Source organism: Dermacentor variabilis, chromosome 3 (assembly GCF_050947875.1).
Source record: "Dermacentor variabilis isolate Ectoservices chromosome 3, ASM5094787v1, whole genome shotgun sequence".
Taxonomy (NCBI): domain Eukaryota; kingdom Metazoa; phylum Arthropoda; class Arachnida; order Ixodida; family Ixodidae; genus Dermacentor; species Dermacentor variabilis.
The window spans coordinates 91,502,851-91,526,502 of record NC_134570.1 but is presented as its reverse complement, the minus strand read 5'-3'; the positions used below and the strand labels follow the sequence as shown (position 1 = coordinate 91,526,502).

At 47.0% G+C, this 23,652-nt stretch overlaps 1 protein-coding gene across 1 annotated transcript in view; it reads left to right on the top strand.

Annotated features, from left to right (window-relative positions):
* The window catches only part of LOC142574046 (uncharacterized), a 34,795-nt gene extending 21,247 nt beyond the window's left edge, over nucleotides 1-13,548 (top strand). Inside the window, exons 3-11 of the mRNA XM_075683223.1 lie at nucleotides 1,576-1,830; nucleotides 3,869-3,894; nucleotides 4,807-4,898; nucleotides 5,677-5,768; nucleotides 6,464-6,488; nucleotides 7,574-7,645; nucleotides 8,577-8,620; nucleotides 10,248-10,357; nucleotides 13,041-13,548. Of these exons, the coding sequence (XP_075539338.1) occupies nucleotides 1,576-1,830; nucleotides 3,869-3,894; nucleotides 4,807-4,898; nucleotides 5,677-5,768; nucleotides 6,464-6,488; nucleotides 7,574-7,645; nucleotides 8,577-8,620; nucleotides 10,248-10,357; nucleotides 13,041-13,192 (868 nt within the window). The 3' untranslated portion in view covers nucleotides 13,193-13,548. The remainder of the gene's footprint in view (nucleotides 1-1,575; nucleotides 1,831-3,868; nucleotides 3,895-4,806; nucleotides 4,899-5,676; nucleotides 5,769-6,463; nucleotides 6,489-7,573; nucleotides 7,646-8,576; nucleotides 8,621-10,247; nucleotides 10,358-13,040) is intronic.
* The last annotated feature ends 10,104 nt before the right edge of the window (nucleotides 13,549-23,652 follow it).

Here is a 23,652-nt window from a genome sequence, read left to right as displayed (position 1 = left end):
GCAGATTTCTCGATTACCTGATCGATGACATGCATGTGATCAATTGTAGAATATCTCCTCCTGAAGCCAGCCTGTACTCTTGTTTGACAGAAGCCAAGTGTCGCCCTTATTCTATTAGAAATTGCCTTGCCGAATATCTAATACAATACCGAAAGTAAACTAATTGGCCTATAATTTTTTTTTCTATTCTTTAACGTCAGTGCATACACCTTGCATTGTCATATATGCCAAGTTTTCTTCTCACTAATTTCATGCTGCGTCCATGCTTTGTTGCTTTCTCAATCTTTCTCACGTCTATAATTTCGAATATCCTTTACTTTCTTCTTGTTGATCAGTTTTGAAAGTTCCGCGAATTCTTTCTGATCTCTTGAGTTGGACGCTTTCCTGCTTTGTCATTTATTTATTTATTTAAGTACCTCCAGGGCCCGAGGGCATCACAGAAGGGAGTGGAAGGCATGAAAAACAAGTGTATAAAACAGAGAGATGCGGCAATGCAGAAAGCAAAAAGAAAAACAACAGTTCACTATGTTACTATGTTACAACAAAATGCAGGTTACTAAAACTAAACAAGATCTTCAATACCAGATTTAAACATGTTAGTGTCAGTAATTGTGGCAATTGAGGTAGGCAGGTGGTTCCAGTCGCAACTTGTTTTAGGAATGAATGAGTGAAAATATGCGTTAGTTCGAGAAAACGGGACGCCTACTTTATGAAGGTGATCTCTACGGAATGAAATGTACTCTAACTCAAATAGAAGTACTTCTTTAAGATGGCAATGATGATGATACTGTGAAAGGGTAATAGCCGAGACATTTTTCTTCGTAAGGAAAGAAGAGGACGGTTCGAGGTAGCTTTCATGGTGGACACACTAGACAGACGAGAGTAGTTGTGAAGTATGAACCCTGCTCTACGATTTTGCACCGATTCCAAAGATTGAATGAGGCACTCAAAACCAGGATCCCACACCGCGCATGAATATTCCAGTTTTGGGCGTACGAGTGATACGAGTAAAAGTTTTAATGCGGTACTGATGAGGCATTAGGTAGTTTGTTGCTTGGGAGAGCTTACCTCCACTTTGCATAAGGTTGCATAAGACACTTATGCAACCTACTGGTTGCATAAGTGTCTTACATCCCACTTCAATTACTGCTTCTGAGACCAGCCTAGTGACGGCTTCATTCATTATCTCGATGTCATCTTAATCTCTCTGTTCTAAAGCTGCATATTTCTTCGCAAGCACCAGCCTAAATTGGTCTACTTTTACCCTTACTGCGTCTAGGTTGGCCTGTTTCTTCTTGACTAATTCGACTCTTTCTCTCTTTATGCTGAGGTAAATCCTAGACCTCACTAATCTATGATCACTGCACTTTCCCCTGCCTCACATTTCTACATTCTGCACGCATGCTGCGATCAGCAGAGAGTATCAAGTCCATTTCTTTTATTGTTTACGTGGTGCATTTCTTCAGTATCGCACAAATGAGATTACGGGATCGGTAATACTCCACGATACTAGATATTGCACTAGGAAAAATTGATTTATTTGTCGTCGTCGTTGTTGTTTGTGTGTTCTGTCAGGGCTCGGCCTGAAAACATCCCGGACATTCCCCCAAGCGTCGACGGCGAGCAGCCCGGCACGTCGTTCACACGCGCGGGTCTCATTTTCACCAGAGACGTGGTGCCCCCCGACGTGTTGCTGCAAGCCACCAAAATGCGGCGCGTGAGGGCGCTAGCTGGGCTTGCACGTGACCGCGGCCAGAGCGTGGACGCCGACCGGGGGGAGCTCGAGGAGAGGCGAGTGGCCGAACCGGACCCGCCATTCAACTTCAACTTGTAAGTTCCCGTTCTTCGTCTTTGTTCAAAGGCAAATTTACGAAAGGAAGTTGTCTCGGGTGGCGTCGCACAAAGGCATATGCGTTGCCTGACGAGGCAATGTCGCCCTTCCGGCAGCATCGCCGCGAGTGACCGACATTTCATTGTTTTTTTTTCCCTCCTTCTTATCTATTCTTCCCTTTTTCTCCTCCCCAAGTGTAAAGGGTAGCCAACCGGGCACGTCCTTGGTTAACCTCTCTACCTATCCCTTTTCGTTTCTTTCTCTCTCACTCTCTCGTTCTCTCTCTCGAAAAATATAGAATCAGATCAGGTGTGTAAACACAAGCAAGATACAAGGATAGTGTTCTTCGCCGCAACCGAACAATATCGAAACCTGGCACAGTCGCATGGTGTCTGTAGCGCAGCACTTCTGAAGTCGCGGGTTCATTTCGATACGAGCGAAACGCAATAAATAAATAAATAAATAAATAAATAAATCACTACCGTTATTTAGAATCACGTTAAGGGGATGCATGCATGGATCGTATAGACCAAAACTTGTGAAATCTTTATACTACAACGCATGGTTCTGAAAGCTTGTACGTATTATATGTAAGGTTATGTGCTTACTTTGTATACCTTGAGCACGAGTTGCATTTTTAAAGCGTAGCTTTCTTTGCCTCTTCGGCTTTTGCGTTGCTGCTGATGGTGCCCAGTACTCTATATATATTCATTATTCTCTGAATAATAGGACTGAATTCTAGAAGTGAAAATAAACCTCGAATTTTTTCCTTTTTCTTCTTTTTTTTAATTTGCTTTGAAACTCCCAGCACTAGCCTCAATGTGACCTCCCATATTTCGTCATTTTCTTGTAGTTCAAAAACGACACGGCGGCGTCGCCACCTGCATTTTGTTTTTGCGTTTTAACTGGCTTACCAAAGTTGCCATCACCTAAACAGCGTTTTTTTTTTTATTTTAATGGAGCAGTCTCCAAACACATGTCAGATTATCTTTCTCTTTGTGTCCCATCCATGTAGCATCATTCCCGAAATACAGGTTATAATAATTAGAAGCAAGGCCTGATTGTATATTATTTTAACACATGTTTTTGCTTGTCTGAAGCTAGTAGTACAAAAAACGCAGACTGAAATAAGCGAGGTGTTTGCAAGCTTAATGTCTCTGCATTTTTCTACTTACCATTTTCTTTTACGTTCTACCACTGTGCTGCAAGCATTGCGTTCATGTGTAGCATATTTCGCGGCCTGAAAAGTATTTTCATATTGTGCGTCTGTTTCTTTTTGTGTGTGTAAGCGGCTTGTGTAAACGTGTGTCTGATTGCTACCATGCAGCGTGTCTATTTGTAGTGCAAGCTGTGACTAGAATGACAGCACGGCTCCAAATTCACAGATTCTTAAAAAGCGCACTCTTGTTTTGCTATTACAACTAGGTACTAGCACTTACTTATAAGTTACATTGTATAGGTCGAGCCTGGTTATAAGAAAGATAGTTCGATATGTCATGTGATTCAAAATCAGTAAACCTAAACTCTTCTATAAGGAACTATTGTGCGATATTCATTACATACGGAGCAAGGAAGGAGATCATATTTTAAAATTAATCTTCGCTTAGTAGGCGGTAACTTTTATATTTGCCTTCAACTGTTTCTCAACGTCACTAAATAGGGTGACTTAATAGAAGCTCTCTTCGATACACTTTTGATGCGTTTTTCGGCATGCTGTATAACGTTATCGCACACATCACTTAAATGCACACACACACATACACACAAGAAATGGGGTCACCTAAACATAAATACGAATGCGGTGTGCAGGCGCAGCTATAGAGCGCGAGCGAGCAATTTTACGTCAACCTTCAGAAGTTTCACCTATTCGATAAACTACTAATAGCTTGCTTTATTACTGTTCCTTATAGTATTCGGGTTCGACTATATTTTGACACTCAACAGAATACGCCGACGTACGGTGTTTACCGTATTCTCACAACTTTTCATTTTGTCCGTTGTCATGTACTTATATGTGTTTTTGTTTCTTTCTTTCAGTGTCCGTGACACTCTTCTCAAGTACGGTATGTATATGCTTCATATTTGTACTACTCCCATTCGTGTATTACATTACTATTGTACAGCTACTACATTTTTACTCAGTAGTGTATTACATACAGTCGTACACTCGCGAACAAGTGAAGCTTCGGTCACGGCTATTTGCCAATGGGTATATGGGCCTCTCTTCAAGACACGCACACACAAAAAATCACATAATCTTTCTACGGTGCTTGGCGAAATCAAACAAGTGTCACACATATATTCAGACAAATGTAGCGCGCGGACTTCGTTGCGCCGCCGATAGATGGCGCAGTATGTCCAGACAGAAGCGCGTGAGAGGAGCCCGGCTGTAGTACGCGCCTCAGGCGTCACGCGCTTTGGTGGTGGCAATGCGGTGCGTCGCTACATTGTTTCAAATGCTGATCGCATTAACGTCGCCGGTCATCCTGGGAACGATTTCTGCTGCAATTCTTTTAAACATAAGATTTAGTGGAAGTGGCAGTGTTTTATGCACTACTCACACGTGTAGCGGAGGTGAGCAAGTAGCCGTGGCAGTCCATTCGCTAATTAACCAAAATTCGTTAACTTCTCGGTTACTGCACGTTTAAGGCCCATATTGCAGTGACAGTGTGGTAGCGCGATGCTGTAGTAGGCCACGAGAGCTTGCGCCGTTTTAAAGAAACGCCCCCCTTTGCACCCGTTGCGAAGGGAAAGGAATACTTCCCACTGGTTCACTTCCATAAATGTTTCACATGGAACATTCGGAGCGTTGCGTTCTGGAAAAACCGCGCAAATTTACACGTGCGCCTCGTGCGAAAAGTTCGCCCTCGGTTAACAGTAGACCACATATTGCATCTCCATTGCGGCACATCTTGCTAACGACTCGATCTTTTTCTCTCTCTCTCTCTCTCTCTTCGCTACTCTTACCGCAACAGAGCGCGTGGACGACTGGCTGAAGGACGTACTCCACGAACTTCGCAAGCTGGTTCGCTGGAAGCGCCCGTTCCGCACAGGCCTGTTCCTCACGGTGAGTACGAGACCGTAAACTAGCATGACGGAAAAGACATATTACTCACGAATCCATTCCCATGTCCCGGTAGGGTAAAAAACGCCATCATTTTGTTGGGAAAGTATGGATTTGTATGCGTCTTGTGTGCTCAACTACAATGCCTCGACGGAAAACAGCGTAGTTGACTGCTGCTGCAGATTCTTTTTTTTTTTCGTGCATGACTTGATAGACAAATCACCACCCGCAACTCCCCCCCCCCCTTCCCCAAACATCTCTGTATTATTCCCCTCTATGACGATTACCACATTCTACACCTTACCACGCTAGGTAAACCTGAGTTCGAGATCATTCTCGATAACAAAAGTACTCGCACCGTGGCCACAATTCCAGAAAGTGACACATGCACCATTGCAGTAAGAATGAAAAATTTGCCGCATTAGCCGTATAGAAGTTATGCGGCTAGTTGGCAAGGGCAGCGCTCATTCTCAGATGCGTGGTAGCTTCCAGGTGAAGACATATTTCTCCAAGTGATCTTCAAACGTGGCGACCTTGGCGTATTTCCGGTTCTTGTCATCGCTTCCGGTGCGCGCATCCAGCAAAATTATAGCGCTCGAGATCAGTGTTTGCTGCTTATAAAGAGCTGTCAATGGGGTATGGATTTGCACACTAACTAAGTTGTGTCACTAGCTGTTTGGAACTACTACACTTATTTTCATCGGGCAGGGTATTAGCCTTGATTTGAAGATCCGCTTGTTCGCCTGACGAAAAATTCGCCTGACGCATTGTTTTCTCACAGGTGGCGCTAGGCTGCATCTGGGCGGGATGTTTGCTGCAATTGCTGCTCGCCCCGGCTGTTGTCTACGTCATCGGACAGTCGTTGGGCGCAAGGTACGCGAGTTCCTGTTTTCGCTGTTAATGGATGTATCGGCGAAGTGTCGCGCGAAGCTACGGTGACCATTCTAGAGTTTCTAAATTCCGCGAACAACTGTTTTAGAAGTGAACCTCACGACGACACAGGCATTGAGACTTTGCGACGATGCAACCATCTTTTGTGAAATACAAATAGAGCACGAAAAAACGCAAATATAGTAAAAAGGAGTCTGGGGTTGGGGTAGTGCAAGGTCGCTTGCGGATGCTCATTCTGGAGTACCCTATTATTTCTTTAGCATTGCGGAAAATCTGCAGTACATTATAGCACTTCTGAGCTCGGGTGTTGTTACACAGAGGTCGAAGGTAAAAAAAAACGGGGAACGAAATATGTTTTACAAGAAACGGGAGGGCAACAAGTGCAAGAGTTCTTGTGACCACGCAATTGTCCAGGATTGAGCAAGAGCCGAGCTCAATTTGCGAAATGAGAGCTTGAGCTATTAATTAAACAGCGGTTTTTTGCACTGAAAAGCTTCCGGTGCCGCGAATTGGGAGCTGCAACCGCAAAGCTGTAACCACGTTTCTTTTACTCACTTATTCGTTGATTGTCTGTTATGAACGCGTAATTCGATGAGACGGAAGTGCGCATCACGTGCCTCGTGGCACGAGATCTCTAACTGTTGCTTCTTCTTTATTTTTTCTCTCTTTTCTTTTAGCCGCACCGGTTCCAACAAGAAAAAGGTGAGTCCTTGTGCTTCAATTTTCTATTTCTTTTTTTGCGTCTCGCATTCTTCACCAACGCCTTCGATGGCAAGGCAAGGTAAAACAAACTCGTGTTGTGCACACTATAACGAAAACGTAAACTAAATTGTAGTGTTTAATGTCCCTAAATTGCACATTGGGTATGAAGGATGCCGTGTATAGTGCAAGAGGGCTATGGAATAACTTTGACCATTCAGGTTCTCTAAAGTGCACCTTAAGCTACACACACACACACACACACACAGCACACACACACACACACACACACACACACACACACACACACACACACACACACACACACACACACACACACACACACACACACACACACACACACACACACACACACACACACACACACACACACACACACACACAGCAACATGAAAATGGCAAATGCGTGCTGCGGAAACCCGCAAGTTGGAGGGAAAGTCCATGAAAGGGAGAAGTGCGTCTGGACAACTTGAAGTGATTCGAGTTGGCGATTAATTCACCCTCGCTCTGACACCTGCGAGACCTCTGACCTCTGAGACCTCCAGGTTAGCTCAGATGGTAGAGCGAGCGCCCCGGTAGGGCATTGGCTCCGGGTTCGAATCCCGGACCGCTACAAATTTTTCTTCAACTCTGCGAAGCTTGCTTTTTTGAGAAGCCCGTATGGGTTACCTTGGTAGGTTCGTACTACGGTCGGCTGGATGACAAGTCTTTTTTCCCTTTCAAACACTGCGACACAAGTGCACATCATCTTTCCAGCTCGACAGGCTTCTTTAGTCGCATTAGTCCGTTAACCGTCTCTCAAAGACTGACTACCCGACTTCATTAAAATTACTTCTCGTGCCCGAACCAACTTAGGTTCTTCGAGTAATAGCTAATGTTTCTTTTGCACCAATGTGTTAAAGCCAATGGAAGTCGTTGACTTCTATTTCCAATGGCATTGATGTCACGGAAAAGAGTAGCTCAATCGCAACAGGTCGGTGACAGCAGAGCATACTTATTTACGCTCTCCAATTAATTAATCAATCAATTAATTGTTTATTTCATTCTTTCTTTCTGCAACATTGCAGACCCGAAAGTCACGCTGTATCTTCAAGGTCGACGACGTGCCTAGGATCTTGAAGCTAGACATGCGAGTTTCGGTGAGGATTTAACAACCCCGTCATTCCTTTCTTTTTTTTTTCTTACCTGTCCACACTTGGTGTATTCATGGCTTGTTTTTATATTGTTATGCATGCCGTGATTTGTTTTCTACACGCGCGCGATGTGTATAAAGATGGCCAATCTACGTTCTTGTGTGTGTGTGTGTGTGTGTGTGTGTGTGTGTGTGTGTGTGTGTGTGTGTGTGTGTGTGTGTGTGTGTGTGTGTGTGTGTGTGTGTGTGTGTGTGTGTGTGTGTGTGTGTGCCTGTGCGTGCATGCGTGCGCGTGCGTGCGTGCTTGGAGGTCTGATATGTCTCTTTTTTTCCTATTTGCCTGCACGAAAAAAATACGTCGCAGGGACACAATTGACATGACTTGCGTGGTTGTGTGTTATATTATTTTTATTTTTTGTGCCCAGACAATAACGCAAAGAGGGTGCCAAGGTGCCCACCATGATGCTCTTGTGACAGTGTCTTGTTGTCTTATTTGCTTTAGCATCGTTTGCTCTTTGTTAAAATCCTGCCTTTACACGCATACACAATGCCTTGGGCCAAGAATCATCCCCAAAAAAAGTTTAACGTTTTTCTTACTGATGTTCGCAATACAGTTTGCCCTTGGAAATGTGAATCCTTTGACTTTCGCCTCCTTATCTGCGCATCGACCAAAAGTGAGAGATTATTGTAGATTGAACTCATCAGTTCTACTCTGTGCTGCATGGTCTTGCCTTTGGCAACTATCGGCCTCTTTGTTAACAAGTGCGCGAGCGTGTTATTAATGTAGTTATTCGTCACTTAATGTGTAAACAGCAACGAGAAATTTAAACGTCTTATACGCGTCACCACACAGTAGTGCTGATTATGAACAAAACATCATTCGTGTTTTGCTACGGTTACAGGAAGCCTAATCATCCTTTCGTTGTTGCTCGTTTCAGAAAACCTTCCAAGCTATATCGACTGCCTTCGACAAGACCAACAGGTAAGGATTAACCGCTTTAACCGTGGGCTCGCCTTTACGTCACGTACGTGTTCGTGCCAGCAGGGTTTAGTAACGCGGGCAGCCTCCTGATTACCTACAGCGTTCTCGATCCGACGACTGCTTCAGCTGTGCCACGAGGCGCACGGTAACGGTTATGGCTTGGATTTTAAAAATCAAACGCGCCGCCGTGACGCGTTCTGTGGCCTTCCACGGCGTCCACCTGCTGACCACGATGCGTCGCGGCTTCGGTTCGCAACCGCGGGAGCCACATTTGAATGGAGGCGAAATGCAAGAACGCTCGTGTGCTTACAGATTATTGCGATATACGCTAAATAAAAGCCGGCGAGTCAAAATTATTTCCGGAGCGCTCCGCTGCGCCGTGCCTCGTAGTCTCGGTGCTTCTTAGAGACGTTGAAACCTACGAATCACTAATTAAAAGAAAAACAAGAGCCACCTTTGGAAGCAGAGGTTATAGAAATGCGTTTACATGCATGCAACAAGTGACGCGTTGTGTCGCTTTTTCTAGCGAATCGCATCCGTGTGAATGGTGGTAATACGCCAGGAAGGCGAATCGCATTTGTGCGACAGTAGAAAGTAGCTGGAGAAAGTTTTAGTCTTTTGCGGTGCATGTAAACGTTGACGTATCGCACTGAGAGAAAGAGAGATGGGGGGGGGGGGTGGAGAGGGAGACACGGCTGCCGCCGTGGGCTATTCTCCGCTCGCCGCTGGGATGCAAATCGCCGGAAACTGGTTTCAGTCTTTTTTCAGACTGTACGGCACGTGTAAATGCTTTCGCAGAGCAATTACCGTGATGCGCTAAAATAAAAATAACTCCACCCGCTGCTGTTGCATTCATGTAACGCTGCTTCTCGCATGCTCCACACCCGTATTTTCCAGAGCTCTGTCTGTTCTCTCCACGTTTTACATCATCACCCCTCATTATCTGGTCGGTGTTTATGACCCGGCGGTCAGTTAACTAGTTACGGTGCGGCCAGCAGAATTCTACACTCCTTTTCTTTCTCGCAACAGCAAATAAGAAGTTCGGCAGCATGTTAGACTCATGTAACTCGTGAAGGTGAAAGCCTGCTGCACACGTGGCAACGCATTAAGTTATGCGGTCGGAGGGGTCAGACTTCAAGCAAGACATAACGAGCCGCACTGTGAAGTAAACGTATGGCGCCGTAGGTCGACCTGCTCAACGACGCATGCGAGCACCTAGTGCACTACTTGAATGTTCTTTCGTTCTTTCTTTCTTTCTCTCCTTGTTTTCATCTTTTGCTCTTTACTTCTGTACTCTTTCTTTCTTTGTTCCTTCTTTATTTCGTTCGTTCTTTCGTTCCTTCATTCATATTCAGCCATTGCACCTTTTGTTGCTTACGGGGGCATGATCCATTCCCGATGATGATATTTTTGTGTCACTGGACTAGACGCCGCTTTTTTCGGGTATGAGTCATAGCAACGAGCCAATTAAGGCTTTCGCCTTAAAAATCAGATCTACCATTCGATCTGAGCGGACGGTATTCGTGCACCAAACGTGCGCCACTTCGCACGTTCGCGTTCACTCGTTTACTCTCGCTCGCGAACGTCTGACGTATGACGTGCTCTGACATCGCTTTTCTCTTCGCAGCCTGCTGTCCTGGAAAAACCCTAGCACCACCCTGTGCCTGGTTCTGGCTCTGATGGCGCTGATTCTGCTTGCCTTCTGGCAGGGCCAAGGGTTTGCCGTGCAGGTCACAGGTGAGACCTCTCGCAAAAGTGCACTAACCAGAAACCCTCAATCAATTTAGCTTCTAGTGTCCTGCTGCTGTGTCTACAGTGTGCATTCATAACCTTCCGTGACTCTGCCTTAGTACACGGGATGTTAGTTACAATATGCTCAGAGAGGCCAGATTAAAGCTTAATGCGGCCAGTACACCTCGTTGGGCGAATCGGTTTTTGCATGACGATGGTGTAAATGCGCGTAAAAGACGTGTACGATAGGTGAAGACGAGACACGCATAGCGTAACCTGTGACCATAGGTATTCATCTATCGTCCACGTCTTTTAAGCGCATTTACGTCATCGTAAAGCCTAATCTTCCAGAGAAAAGAGAGGGAGAGGGAAAACATCCTTTTTAATAATCTAAGAACGGGATTCGGTTCCGTCCTCTCTCTTATAAAATCTGGAGGCAGAGCCGATTGCGCAGCATAATGTGGTGAGAAGGAGGGGCCAGTGTTTCTGCACCCGCTGGGTAAGGATTAACAAATGCGCTAACTCACTGCTGCAGCTGCCTCACGCAGGGCTGCATGCCTTTGTTTGGTGCCCCCTTTTCTCTTTACTACACGTGCTTTGTGGCAAATCCTCAGAAAAACAAATCAGAATCTCTTCAGACTGACAAAATGTTGCAGGAGATACCTTCGTTTTCATTAACCTTGAGGTAGGACGTTCTTTACTTGATGACAAAAATGAAGACCAACATTCTTTGTTTTTTCGCGCCTAAACCTCAGCGTCAGTACGTCAGTGTGACGTCACAGATTAGCAAGTTTATCGCTTTCTTTTTTCGTATTTGGGTCATCGCGCCGCATTAAATGCTATCAAAATTATATAAGTTCAATCTGTGGCTCTTCTACAAAACAATGTAATAAACTTTTGTCAATAAAAAGTTCGAAATTCTTAAATGGGGCCTTAACCATTACTCGGGCTTGGTGAATAACATAGTCCGCGTGTAGCATACGCTGTTGTGAACATCTCAGCCAAGTTCTGCTGTCGTACGCGGTCCGTGGAGCGAAGTCACCTTTTTCTCAAATAGCTCTCGTTTCAAAAACGCCATGCTCCTCGCTCTTTCCTGTGTGCTTTATTTCGTCATAAAGCACACTCCAATACGCGGCTGCTATTGGTCGCTGCTCTCGGCTACACCGCGGCCGCCGCGAGGTGCCGCCACGAGTCCAGTGGCTAAGCGCACTGCGACTCTCTGAGGACAGCCGCGTTTGGCTTACGTTTAGTGCGGCATAGGCACCAAATCGGAAACTTGAACTGCGCGCCACGGTGACGTCTCCGCCGTAGCCTTCGTAGTGCAAGGCATTGGAGGAGGAAGGTGAGCACAGCTGGAGGCCGTGTTTGATTGCCGATAACTCCGCTTCTACTGAACGCATTGGAGTACTTTTTGCGGCAAAGTGGTTCTGAAATAGCCTATGTTCACTTCAAATGTATTTCTCCACTTCGATAAAAAGTGGTTCAGTGCCCCTTTAAGGCGGCGTCGCCCGCTTTGTACGCCTTTTTCTGTCGTGCCATGCTTCCTGTCACGGTAATAGAGATAATAGAGCTCGGCCTGTTGTTCTATTGAGCGTCCCTTTAGAGGGCGCATTTCTCGTTCGTGTTGCTGAACTCCGCGTTTGTGCTTGTCTAGCTAGTTGCACTAGCTAGTTGCTCTAGCTAGTGCCCTCACTTTCGACACGTAGTGACGCGCCCACGCTGGTGCCTCGTTGACTGCAGTAATAGTAGCCCAATGAGAGGCAACAAAGGAGACAACGCACCAAGGCTGACTCTTTGACAGACGTTTGACGATTCCGTTACTCTGGAGCTTTATAGAAGGGCCGTGTAAAAGAACACAATCACTTGCGCTTCGGTTACAAGCCAGAAGTACACCTCGAAACCGAAGAAGGGAGCTTTATTTACTTTTGTTCGCTGGAGTACGCACCACGAGCAATGATTTGAATTCGGCAGCGCCATTTAAGCACGGGTTCGAAAGTCGTTAATCACGGAAATTAGTAAAATTTTCTGTACTAGCTGACTACGTAATGTGACTTGTGGTGCAAATATATCGGGCTGAAGAGGAGGCGGGATTGGCTAATTTAGGAACATCTGGTAAATGTAGAAAGAAATCCCAGACAGTCCGAGTTGGTTTTCAGTGAAGCTTTTTTAAAGTCTCTAATGCGAAATTAGCTGTTGCGCGAATCTAACGATAATGGTGCCAATGTCAGTACAAAATGACGCGAGCGGGATGAAGTTTTACGGAAAAAATATCGCACACTGTAATCAAATCTCATGCCGCAAATGTAACATAATTTTGTGCTGTCATTTTGTCCACTTCACATGTCTCTACCTTCGGCTGATTCTGTTGGCGAATTTTTTTTTTTTTTTTTTGCACTTCTGCGCAATTTGTTGTCGTCGACTTCTTCACTTCTGTCATTTTATTCTGCTTGGCTACGTACGCATACCCAGTGCCACGTACCCATTCCGGGGCTTTGTGCAGCCATTGGCACGTGCCCAGTGGTGCCATGCCCAGTGACCCAAGTTGTCTACTTGTCACGACAACTTGCAGCCAGTATAGTACCCACAACGGGGGTGCAACGAGCGAAAAAAATCTTAGCTCTAAAAATACTATCTCGCAGCCTCGCTAATTGTCTTACGAGTTGTGCGTTCATTGGCGTCCTCTTCGCAGTCACCTTGATCCTGCTGAAGCTGTTCGTGGCTGACCAGCTGTTCCACCGCTTCCCCGAGATGGCCGCCAGCTACGACCTGATCGGCCGTGCCTGGGACCGGCTCCCCGTGCATCCTGTGGAGAACTCCGAACGCCGCAAGAGTCGCGGATAGAACGCCGCGGCTCGCGCGGCGCCTAGTAGCCTCTCGTTTCGTGTCAACAAGCGGCCGACAGCTGGAGGCCAGGCGTGAAGCGCCAGCTCTGCAGGAATTCTCTCCTAAGACAACCACCTCGAGGACTCTCCGTTAGGATTGGCTTCGTGCCTCGTCGTCGCCTTTTTGCCAGCTCGCCACCCTCGCTGTAGGGAATGACGTCCCCCAAAAGAGCAGCTGAGCAGCCTTTGTCGCGCTCGCCACTGGGCCGGGCGCTCGTCAGCATTCCGCCGAGGCTGGAGCAGCGATGGCTATGCAGCCCTGCTTGTATCTTGAGACAAACCCCGAAAGGGGGCACATGTGTACAGTAAAGTTTGGTAACCTCAACTCATCGTGTTTCTCGTCTCTCTCCCTCTCTTTTAGATAGCCTTGACATTGGCTTTGCGTTGTGTTCACAAGAACAGACTGTCGGCAAGTTGGTTCAAGGATCAATAAATTGCTGCGCATGAACAACGGTATAGAATCTTGTGCACGAAACACACAGCGATGAATTTCAACTGAAGCCTCATGCGAAGAATTGGCCCTTTTATTCTACAATGACAATGCTTACTTATCAATAATTATAATGCAGCGTAATTATACTCGATTTCCTTCACGTGAAGATGCGCCAAATGCGCCAGCTGAGGCAATCAGTAATTGCACCGTTCTGCTTCGAAAGCTTCTTATATATCTGGCTTGCATGTACGGATGCTTGTGTACCGACGTGCAGTGGTGGAAGGAACATGAGCAATCACAGTGCGGAAATAATGGACAAGATTACATAATATAACAGTTTTGCTGCCATTGTAGTTACGGTTCCTTATTCTTCATACGAACCCACTGTGTCCCACTTAGTACACTGAATTACAAACAGCAAACAAGCTTTAGACACCCTTTGTTTGCTCCCACATGGAGTCGGCTTACTGAACACTATTGATACGACTATATACGACGATTGCACTTGCAGCTAAAATCCCCAAAGTCATTAGCTTTAGTTTCTTTTTGCCCTCTTATAGAAGGCAAAACATCTATGGTCACATTGCTGAGCTAAACTGCGATAGGCGACAGTCTATCTATGACTGCCTCTGTTGCTGTTGTCTGAACTTTTCTGCGAACGGACGCCAGCATGGGATGCAATCGCAGCCATATGGCTGCAAGGCTTGTCGCCGATGTGCGCGCACCCCCCCCCCCTCCCCCCCGCGCGCACTCGCACAGCAGTACTGTCACGGCGCCTCCTCTCCTTGCTGGCAATACGCTTGAGATCGTGCGCGCGGAATCGTGTTTGTTGTTGCGAAGCTCGATGATAATATAACTGTTTACGGCTGTAAAATCCTCTTAGATGCGGTTGAGAGACGGGTGATGGTGGGAGGACGGTAAACTAACAGTTCTGGGAGTTAGTCTTTATCAGATAAGCACAAACCAGTGCAATCATCGCACTCGCGCATGTTTGGGCTTCTTCGACGAAAAGAGGCACCATGATCATTACGATCTGTCGTGCTGCGTAATCTCACGTGTGCGGCTGCACGCATTTAGGGAAGTGGCCCCAAGATCCGTTAAAATAATGTCCAGACATGTCGTCAGTCTCCGTTGACCTCCTCTACGGCAGGAGGACACCTAGAAGGCGCAACAGCGTGTTTTCACCTCCTGATTGGCTTTCACATGGACAGATACTCCGACCTGGGACGGATACGCAAACCCCTCCATCCATGCGCCACCGCCACTTCCTTAAGTAGCGACAACTTTTGATGTGCGCCGCCTTTTCCCCTTACACCAAATCCCGTTCCGGCATATCCGGTTTCAAGATTTCCGGTTCCGGCGGTATCGCTTCCTGGAGTTGCGCTGCGGGAATTTCCGCTTCGATTGCTGTTAGACGATGGTGAGACGCCCGCGCGTGCTTAGCAGCTGGCGCTAGTATGAGTAGCTCGCTCTGAGTAGTTCGCAGTCGCTGTTTTCCAAATACACGAAAAACGGCAGTGGTCTCCAAGCACCCAGGCACTACATTCCACTGTATGTTGTCTCTCGTGGCACAACCCGTCGCAGGTTGACGCGAAGCAGCGAACACGACCAGATCGCAGATTACAATAGGCGATGATTCTTGGATGAAATCGCATTAACAGTTTAAACCGCAGCTGGTGCAATTAAAGCCTCTCTATCGACGCGAAAGAAAACGACGCTAAAAAGCTTAGTGTCACTTCCACTCGGAACAGGAAGCTGAAGCTACGTAAGTTCCACTTGACGCCGGAAGCTAAGGGGATGAGTGGGAGAGGAACGTGGAGGAGGAGGGTAGGTTGGCGGTCCTTAACCTAGTCGGCGGAGACGTGGATGGAGGGGCTTTAGTGGTGCCTAAATCTACCGCTGGGTAGACGTCTTCACATTCTAATAAAACATGCTCCATAGTTTCCCTAGCTTTACCGCGGCAAGCACATGCTTTTTCTTCCTTCTTATATCTCGCTTTATAGGTGCGTGTTCTAAGGCATCCCGAGCTCGCTTCGAAAAGTAATGAGCTTCCCTTTGAGTTATCATAAATTGATTCTTTCTTGATTTCGTTTTTTTCCTCTTAAGTAATTTCTCATGGCAGGTTTCTTTTCCATTGCCGCCACCCGTGAGATTATTTCAGCCTGTCTGACCTTCCGCTTGACGTTCTTTGTTGCTGTGTTGCCCACCCTACAGGCCGCATACTTGCTGGTAAGCTTCCTAGTTTTTTTCCTCCACTGTGAATCAATGTTTTTCCTGTACAGATACCTCAACACTCTCCCAGCCCATTTACTTCCATATTCCTCAGTCGTTCTTCATACTCAATTTTACTGCGAGATTCCCTCACTTCAAAACTAGTCCAACCCACATCACCCTGCACAGCTTCATTTGTAGTCTTCCCGTGAGCGCCCAATGCGAGGCGACCCACTGACCTTTGGTTCCCATCGAGTCCTGATTGTACCCCTGATTTAAAGCAAACAACCGCGTTTCCAAAAGTAAGTCCTGGAACCATTACACCTTTCCACATACCTCGGAACACCCCGTACTTATTGTAGCCCCATAGCGCTCTGTCACGACGCCAGTAATGGACGCCACCAACAGGGAGAAAACAGTCGGAAGTTTCACCCAAAAGGTGAAGCATCGATTGCGATAACAAATTAGCGGACAGCTGTACGAAGTAAGGATTGTAGATTTATCGACCGTATAAACGTAAACATAGGCCTGCTATACTCGCGGACATCTAGGTGGGGCGATGAAAGGAGGAAATTCGCAGGCGCAAGTTGGGATCAGTTGGCGCAGGACATGGGTATAGTTGGATAGAAGAACTTGTTGTTGGGCGAGTTGGTAGATATTAGCGAGCATTGTTTAACTGCGCGAACAAACGAACCACAAAGACAGCGAGGGACAAGGACGGGCGCAGACTTGCAACTAAAGTTTATTCCACAACGTACACATATAAGTACACACCTGACATACACCACTGCGCGTCCGCAAAAAAAAGGCAAGGTAAAAGAAAAGTAAAACCTTGTATAAACGAAACGCGACCTACCTACGCTCGTCAATAAACCTCATCTCACTGTTATGTAAATAAACTGAGGTGTCACTGACACATTCTTGTCCCTTCTTTCTAATATGGTACGCCTCGAGTAGCTCTCTGGCTCGGCTATGTCGGCAGCGGCACAAAATCTTTGCTTCCTTCATGATCGGCTTGCACGTGCATGCCAGGCAGTGGACAGGCAGGTGCCCATTCGCTTTATTCCTAATAGACAATTCATGCTCACGCAAGCGCACATTCACACACCTTCCTGTTTGACCTATGTAAACTTTGTCGCATGATAGAGGTATCTGATATACTACTCCAACACTGCAATCTACGTGGGAAATGGAGTGCTTTGTTCCACACCCTTGGAAGTTATTTTTACTTCTTCCTATGCGCGAGCATAGCCCAGCGAGCTTGCCGGGAGCCGAGAGCGCTATCTCAACTCCATACCGTTTCACAACCTTCTTTAAGTTGTGGGAAGTTTTGTGAACATAAGGCACAACTGTCCGTTTCTTATTTTTGCGCTCCCTTGCGTCTTCAGCAACATTGCCTTGCGTCTTTATCTTCTTAAGCACTGCCTCCACTACTGCTGAAATGACTGACTGCTAATATCTACCAACTCGCCCAACAACAAGTTCTTCTAAACTATGTATGTTCTACAGCGGGCTATAGTTTTTGTGTTCCCACTCCTGTAAACCGTGTTCCGGAGATCATCGCCAACATCGTCACTGCGAAGTGCCGCGCGCGCCTGTATGCCTTCTACATAAGGAAGAATGTGGTTCCTGAAGAAGTACTCCGGTTGTATGGGCATGTTAAACCTTCCTTGAAACATGGAAAACAAGTATGTCGAAATATACGCGAAGAGCTGAAGGAGCAGACGCGGAGGTTTGTAGACTTGCTACGACTTCTCTTCTTTGCGAATTATCCTGCATGGCTGGCTGCCATCAAAATGCGTGACGCCAAACGGCTAGAAGCTCAGACGACGGAACGTTGGTGGCGCTGTTACCTCCGAGATGCCTTAGCAAAGATCAAGAACACCAAACCACAAGCTTTGGGTAACGTTATGCAGCTCGGAGAAGCTGCGGTGCCCGAGAGAATACTGTCCACCCTCAAGAAAGGGCCCATGTACAGCATGGAAACTTCACTGGAAGCGCATGAATGGTTGACCCTAAACCGGAGCCTGGCCAAGCAAGCGGAGGCAGAGGATCAAGAAAGATGTTTGTTGGATGGCGTGGACAGCCTAATCAATACAGTCAAGAAGACTGAAAAAAGGCCAAAGCGGAAGGACCCAACGTCAGAAACCGTCAGGTTTTTTAGACAGAACGACCTCAGACTGCTACAACAGGATAAAGAAGGAGGGTTTGTGGTAATGCCGTCGGGGCTTTTCGACGAGAAGGCGACGGCTGCTGTGAAAAAGAACTTCAAGCCTGTGCCAGTGAAAGCCGCAAGGATAAAGGCGAAGGCCGTTTCTATGTGCAAGGAGATGGAACTGCACAAACTGGCTACCTCAGTCAACAAAAGCAAAGGTGATGGCTTGATCGTGTTTTTTACGGCCAAGACGCACAAAGACGATATCCCTTTTCGGTCTATCGTGAGTGAAAGAGGAGCTTGGCAGAACGAAGTAAGCAAGTTTTTGCAGAAATGTTTATCGCACCTGAAAGTGCACGACCCGTTTGAAACAAGGAACTCGGAAGCTGTTACTAGCTTTATAGAGTCGAATGACGATATTGGCCATGCTTTTTCCATTGACATAGAAGATTTGTTTTATTCTATCCCTCACGCTGCATTGTTTCAGGCTGTTCAGAAATGTATTGAAGTTAATGGCGAAGTGTCTTTTCAGAATTCTACCGGGTTGACTGTTAATAGGTTTTTAGCGTTGCTTGAGTTTTACCTCAAATCTACCTTCATCCAGTTTAAAGAAGACTATTACGTGCAGAAACAAGGTATATGTATAGGATCTTGCGTAGCTCCTATCTTGTGCAATATTTACTTATCGGAATTTGACAGAGCGGTAAACGAAGGGATCGATCGTGACCTGGTTGTTACCGTGTTCCGTTATGTTGACGATTTTCTTGTTCTTTTAAAAAAGCAAGCCAGTTACACATATGACGACGCCATCGCAGGTGTACTACACATTCTTCAGCGCCTTGGCAAAGGTCTAACATTCACCCATGAACTAACAAAGGATAATAATATTCAGTTTTTAGACAACGCTATAAGCTTCTGTGACGACCATGTGTGCTGGAAATATAACCCAAGATCCCAAAAGAAACTGGTGCCCTACCATTCGGCTCATTCGAAAACGGTAAAGCGGGCAATAGCCACCCAGTGCATCATATCAGCCATAAGAAAGTCCTGCACGCACTGAATACAGGAAAGCTTTGAAAAGCAGATTGTAAGGCTGGAAGAAGCCGGTTTCCCGCAGTCAGTCATTTCAGCAGTAGTGGAGGCAGTGCTTAAGAAGATAAAGACGCAAGGCAATGTTGCTGAAGACGCAAGGGAGCGCAAAAATAAGAAACGGACAGTTGTGCCTTATGTTCACAAAACTTCCCACAACTTAAAGAAGGTTGTGAAACGGTATGGAGTTGAGATAGCGCTCTCGGCTCCCGGCAAGCTCGCTGGGCTATGCTCGCGCATAGGAAGAAGTAAAAATAACTTCCAAGGGTGTGGAACAAAGCACTCCATTTCCCACGTAGATTGCAGTGTTGGAGTAGTATATCAGATACCTCTATCATGCGACAAAGTTTACATAGGTCAAACAGGAAGGTGTGTGAATGTGCGCTTGGTGAGCATCAATTGTCTATTAGGAATAAAGCGAATGGGCACCTGCCTGTCCACTGCCTGGCATGCACGTGCAAGCCGATCATGAAGGAAGCAAAGATTTTATGCCGCTGCCGACATAGCCGAGCCAGAGAGCTACTCGAGGCGTACCATATTAGAAAGAAGGGACAAGAATGTGTCAGTGACACCTCAGTTTATTTACATAACAGTGAGATGAGGTTTATTGACGAGCGTAGGTAGGTCGCGTTTCGCTTATACAAGGTTTTACTTTTCTTTTACCTTGCCTTTTTTTTTGCGGACGCGCAGTGGTGTATGTCAGGTGTGTACTTATATGTGTACGTTGTGGAATAAACTTTAGTTGCAAGTCTGCGCCCGTCCTTGTCCCTCGCTGTCTTTGTGGTTCGTTTGTTCGCGCAGTTAAACAATGCTCGGTATAGTTGGAGTCGCAGGGAGAAGCCTTCGTCCCGCATTGGACATGAAATAGGCTGATGATGATACGAAGTAAGGGTATTAGTTTTATCGGCCGTATAAACTTGTAAACATAGGCGCACTAACTAAATGAACAATCACGGTGTCAGGTGCGCACAAGCGAACATGAACACATCTGACTCGACGACTGCAAAAACGCGCTGTCAAAACGCTGGCGTGAGGAAATGTGGCAGCAGCAGCGAGTGAAGTGACTTGTTCGTGCTGTCGATCGCTTCAACGAAAAGTGAGCGCCGAGAACACAGCACGCACAAGGCTATGAGCCGCCAACGTACCTGTACTCTGCGCCCAAAGCAGATCGCTCTTGAGATACGGCGGCGCGCAGCCGCCACATGCGCAGTTGCAGGCGCAGTAGAACGCCAACACCCTCTCTCTTACTCTCGCTCCACGCCCCGGTGCCTCGCAACATTGGCTGCTGCGGCGCACCACTGGAGCCGGCGCGTTTCCTGCCCGCTTTCGTCTCCTTTCGCGTGGGCGACATTGAGCCGCGGTCATCGGCTCCCCTCGCACGCCTTCACTCGCAGATACAGCGTAGAGCTCGCGGCGACGGTGCTATTGCCCTTGGACTTTATACGGAACCTCACGGCGACGCCGACGGCGAAAATGCGCTTGGAGTGTCCATATAATCGTTATCGCAACAAAAATTAAAACGGCCAGGGGAACCATCTTTTTTCGTTTCGCTGCAATGCAGAATGAGGATTTTCTGAGCGCGTAAACTTTACGGCGACGGCTTGCCACAAGTAGTTCCTGCCGGATGGCGCGTATACCATCCGATGTGGTACAAACTCGAACACGTATTTTCACCGCTCAAACGACGCGAAAGCACAGCTAGCCCTACATCGTTACCGAGCAAGACATGAGAACAAAAGTGCTTGTGTGAGGAAATGCGTGTGTCGAGCTTTTTTTTTTTTTGCGTGGATCATTTCAGCACATATTCAACGTCATTCAGACCCGAATGGTTTTCTCATGCGGTAACTTTCCACCTGAGCGATCATTACTATCATGTCATCCATTCCCCTACATTTTTTTTTCTTTCGGGTATTGATATTATGCAATTATTTCTTGAATGAATGCGAACAGCACGAACACTTACTGTAGTATAATGTAATATAATGTAAAGCGACTGTGGGTATTTATTGATCTTACGTACGTTATGTTGAATTTACATTCCGCCCTTTCAATGCCGCAAGTCTGGGATTTGTTTATTGACACTCTGTGCGTGGCGTTTGTTTTTACGATATGCATGTTTCAACACGAAATGAATAGATCATTCATACTATTTTTCTCTGTTATCTTGCATGTGATAAATGCGCATTAATTCTGTGTTGTTCTTTCAGTGCACAGCAATGTGTCAAGCGTTCGGTTATATTAAATCGTGGGACTTAACAACTAGAAGCTTAAAAATGGACCATGAGCGACACCGCAGTGGAGGTCCCTGGATTTATTTTAACAAGCGTTTTCCAATAAATTTCTATCAGAATGCGGCCGCCGATGCTGGGAACCGAAGCCATGGCCTTGCGCTAAGCAGCGTGGATTGAGTAAGGAGATCAAACGTGAAATGAAAGCCGTGAGTTAGAATTCAGATCTATTGATACAACTCACGCTCTGTGAACTTATTCTAATTTAATTGTTCATTTTGAACTGTCGAAACGGCATATCTAATTTTACGTTTGCATGAAAAATTCGATCCCTAGATTTGACAGGGTCTGCTTATACACGTAAAGATTTTTGCTTAATTTGTATTCTTGCTACCACTTGAAAAAAAAATCAGCTGCACCAGCCCCTCCCTCGCCCCCATTCCATGGCTTACATAAAAAAAATACCCTCGTCTTTCTTCCTTTTTTTTTTTTGAAGATTTCTGTCATCCTACTCTACCCACTAACTTGGCATTTTCGCGGCTTCGGGCTTCCAGCGAGCATCCGTGGCAGCTGTTGCCTCGACAAAGACAAGTTCCATTTTTGAAAGGCTGGCTCGCGATGCATACCTTCTTTAAGCACTGTCGATCTTTTCGCGTGAACTGAATAGAGAAAAGGCCACGTGCAATAAGGCGAACGGGGTGCAGCTGGCAAAGCGATAAGTGGAGAGGGCGGGTGCGAACACCCGAGCGAGTTCGCCTTGCTCCGGCAGGGGAAAGGCAAGCGCTGGCGTCGGCGGAGAAGCTTGACGTGAGGTTGCCATTGCCACGTGCCTCCTTTCTCTTGGGGGAGGGGGGGGGGGTACCTTTTCCAGTGCAGCCACCATCCGGCGCACTGTTTAAATCCCGCGGGAAACCGTTCTTCGCTCGCAGGTGCGTTCAAAGGTGGCGCTCCGTGCCCTAGCGGCAGCAAACGCAGTGGGAAAGGGGGGGTGAGGGTGGCTCCAGCGCTCACACTCCTACTGGGCCTGGCCAGAATAATCGACATTAGGAGCAGGCGCGGTCCCTCGCTATTCGACTTCGTTCCGTTTTAGAAACAGCGAGTCCCCGCACACTGGCGTTTTCGTAATCGTATTTTTATTGGGTCACACAGCGCAGGCAGATAGATGGGGTGGGGGGGAGGGGGGATTTACTATTTCTGAGAGTCCACTCTCCCTCTCTCTCTCTCTCTGGTTGTGTGTGTGTGCTAGGGAAGGCGCCGGGAATTCTTTTGCCTCCGGAGCCGGGAGAGCGGCCCAATGCCGCTCGAGCCGTGGGGACATTTTTGGCTGAGGCGGTTCGCACGCGGTCTCGAGTGGCAAGGTGCCGCATCCCACCGCGGCAGCGCCCGCCAGCGATCCAGCCAGCCAGGCGGCGGAGCCCCCGTAGCTGTAGCGACCGCTTTCACCGCAGAGCGCGAAGTAATTACGCGTGGCCGTGCGTCCCGCGCACGCGGGCTGCCAAGACCTACATGCTAGATGCCACCCTTCGCACCCCCCCCTCACCCCCATCCCACTTCTCTTATACGCACTCTCTGGACCTGCAGTGTTTGCACGGCCTTCCAGTACCAGCCTCTCGAGGTTGAGAATTGCACTGTCCCATCGGCCTATTGCTGCGTACCTGAAGGCGACTTCTAAATCCGTCGCGCGGCCTTTTATTCCTCTTTTTTTTTTTTTATCTTGCGCTGCGGAATTCGCCGGTGCACTGTTGTGCGGATGCAGGTGTGCGCCAGCCGGCGGCGAGAAAGTGTGTGGCTCTGGAGCCGCAGGGAACAGACAGAGGAACAAACGAGTGCACCAGCACCTCGAAAGAGCACTTCTAGCAAGAAGCCATCACAAACAACTTGGAGACCATGTAGACCGCAACGAGTGGTAATACGTGTACCATCGTGCAAAAATGAAAACGCGAACAAGGACATAAAGGACCAAGGCTTTCGCAAAGTACATATCTAGGGGATGGTCTCGCACACCTGCTCATCTGATCGGCAAAGATGGCATAGACCTCACACCTAAGCGCCCAAACTAAAATCGTGCCCATGTTACACGTAACGGTGAAAATGCAAATGAAGGAAGGCGTTTTATTTGACCGCAACTAATTCGCATTTCGAATGGTAACGCTTTGAACACGCAATATTTAGGAAACACTACGGCGATAAGTTCCTAACAACAGGGACATTGCATAAAACCGCAATTCAGCTACGGCAAACGCAAAGTAGCTTTTTTTTGTTTGAAACAATGGGAATGATTCAAAATTCATTTGGTAGAATTT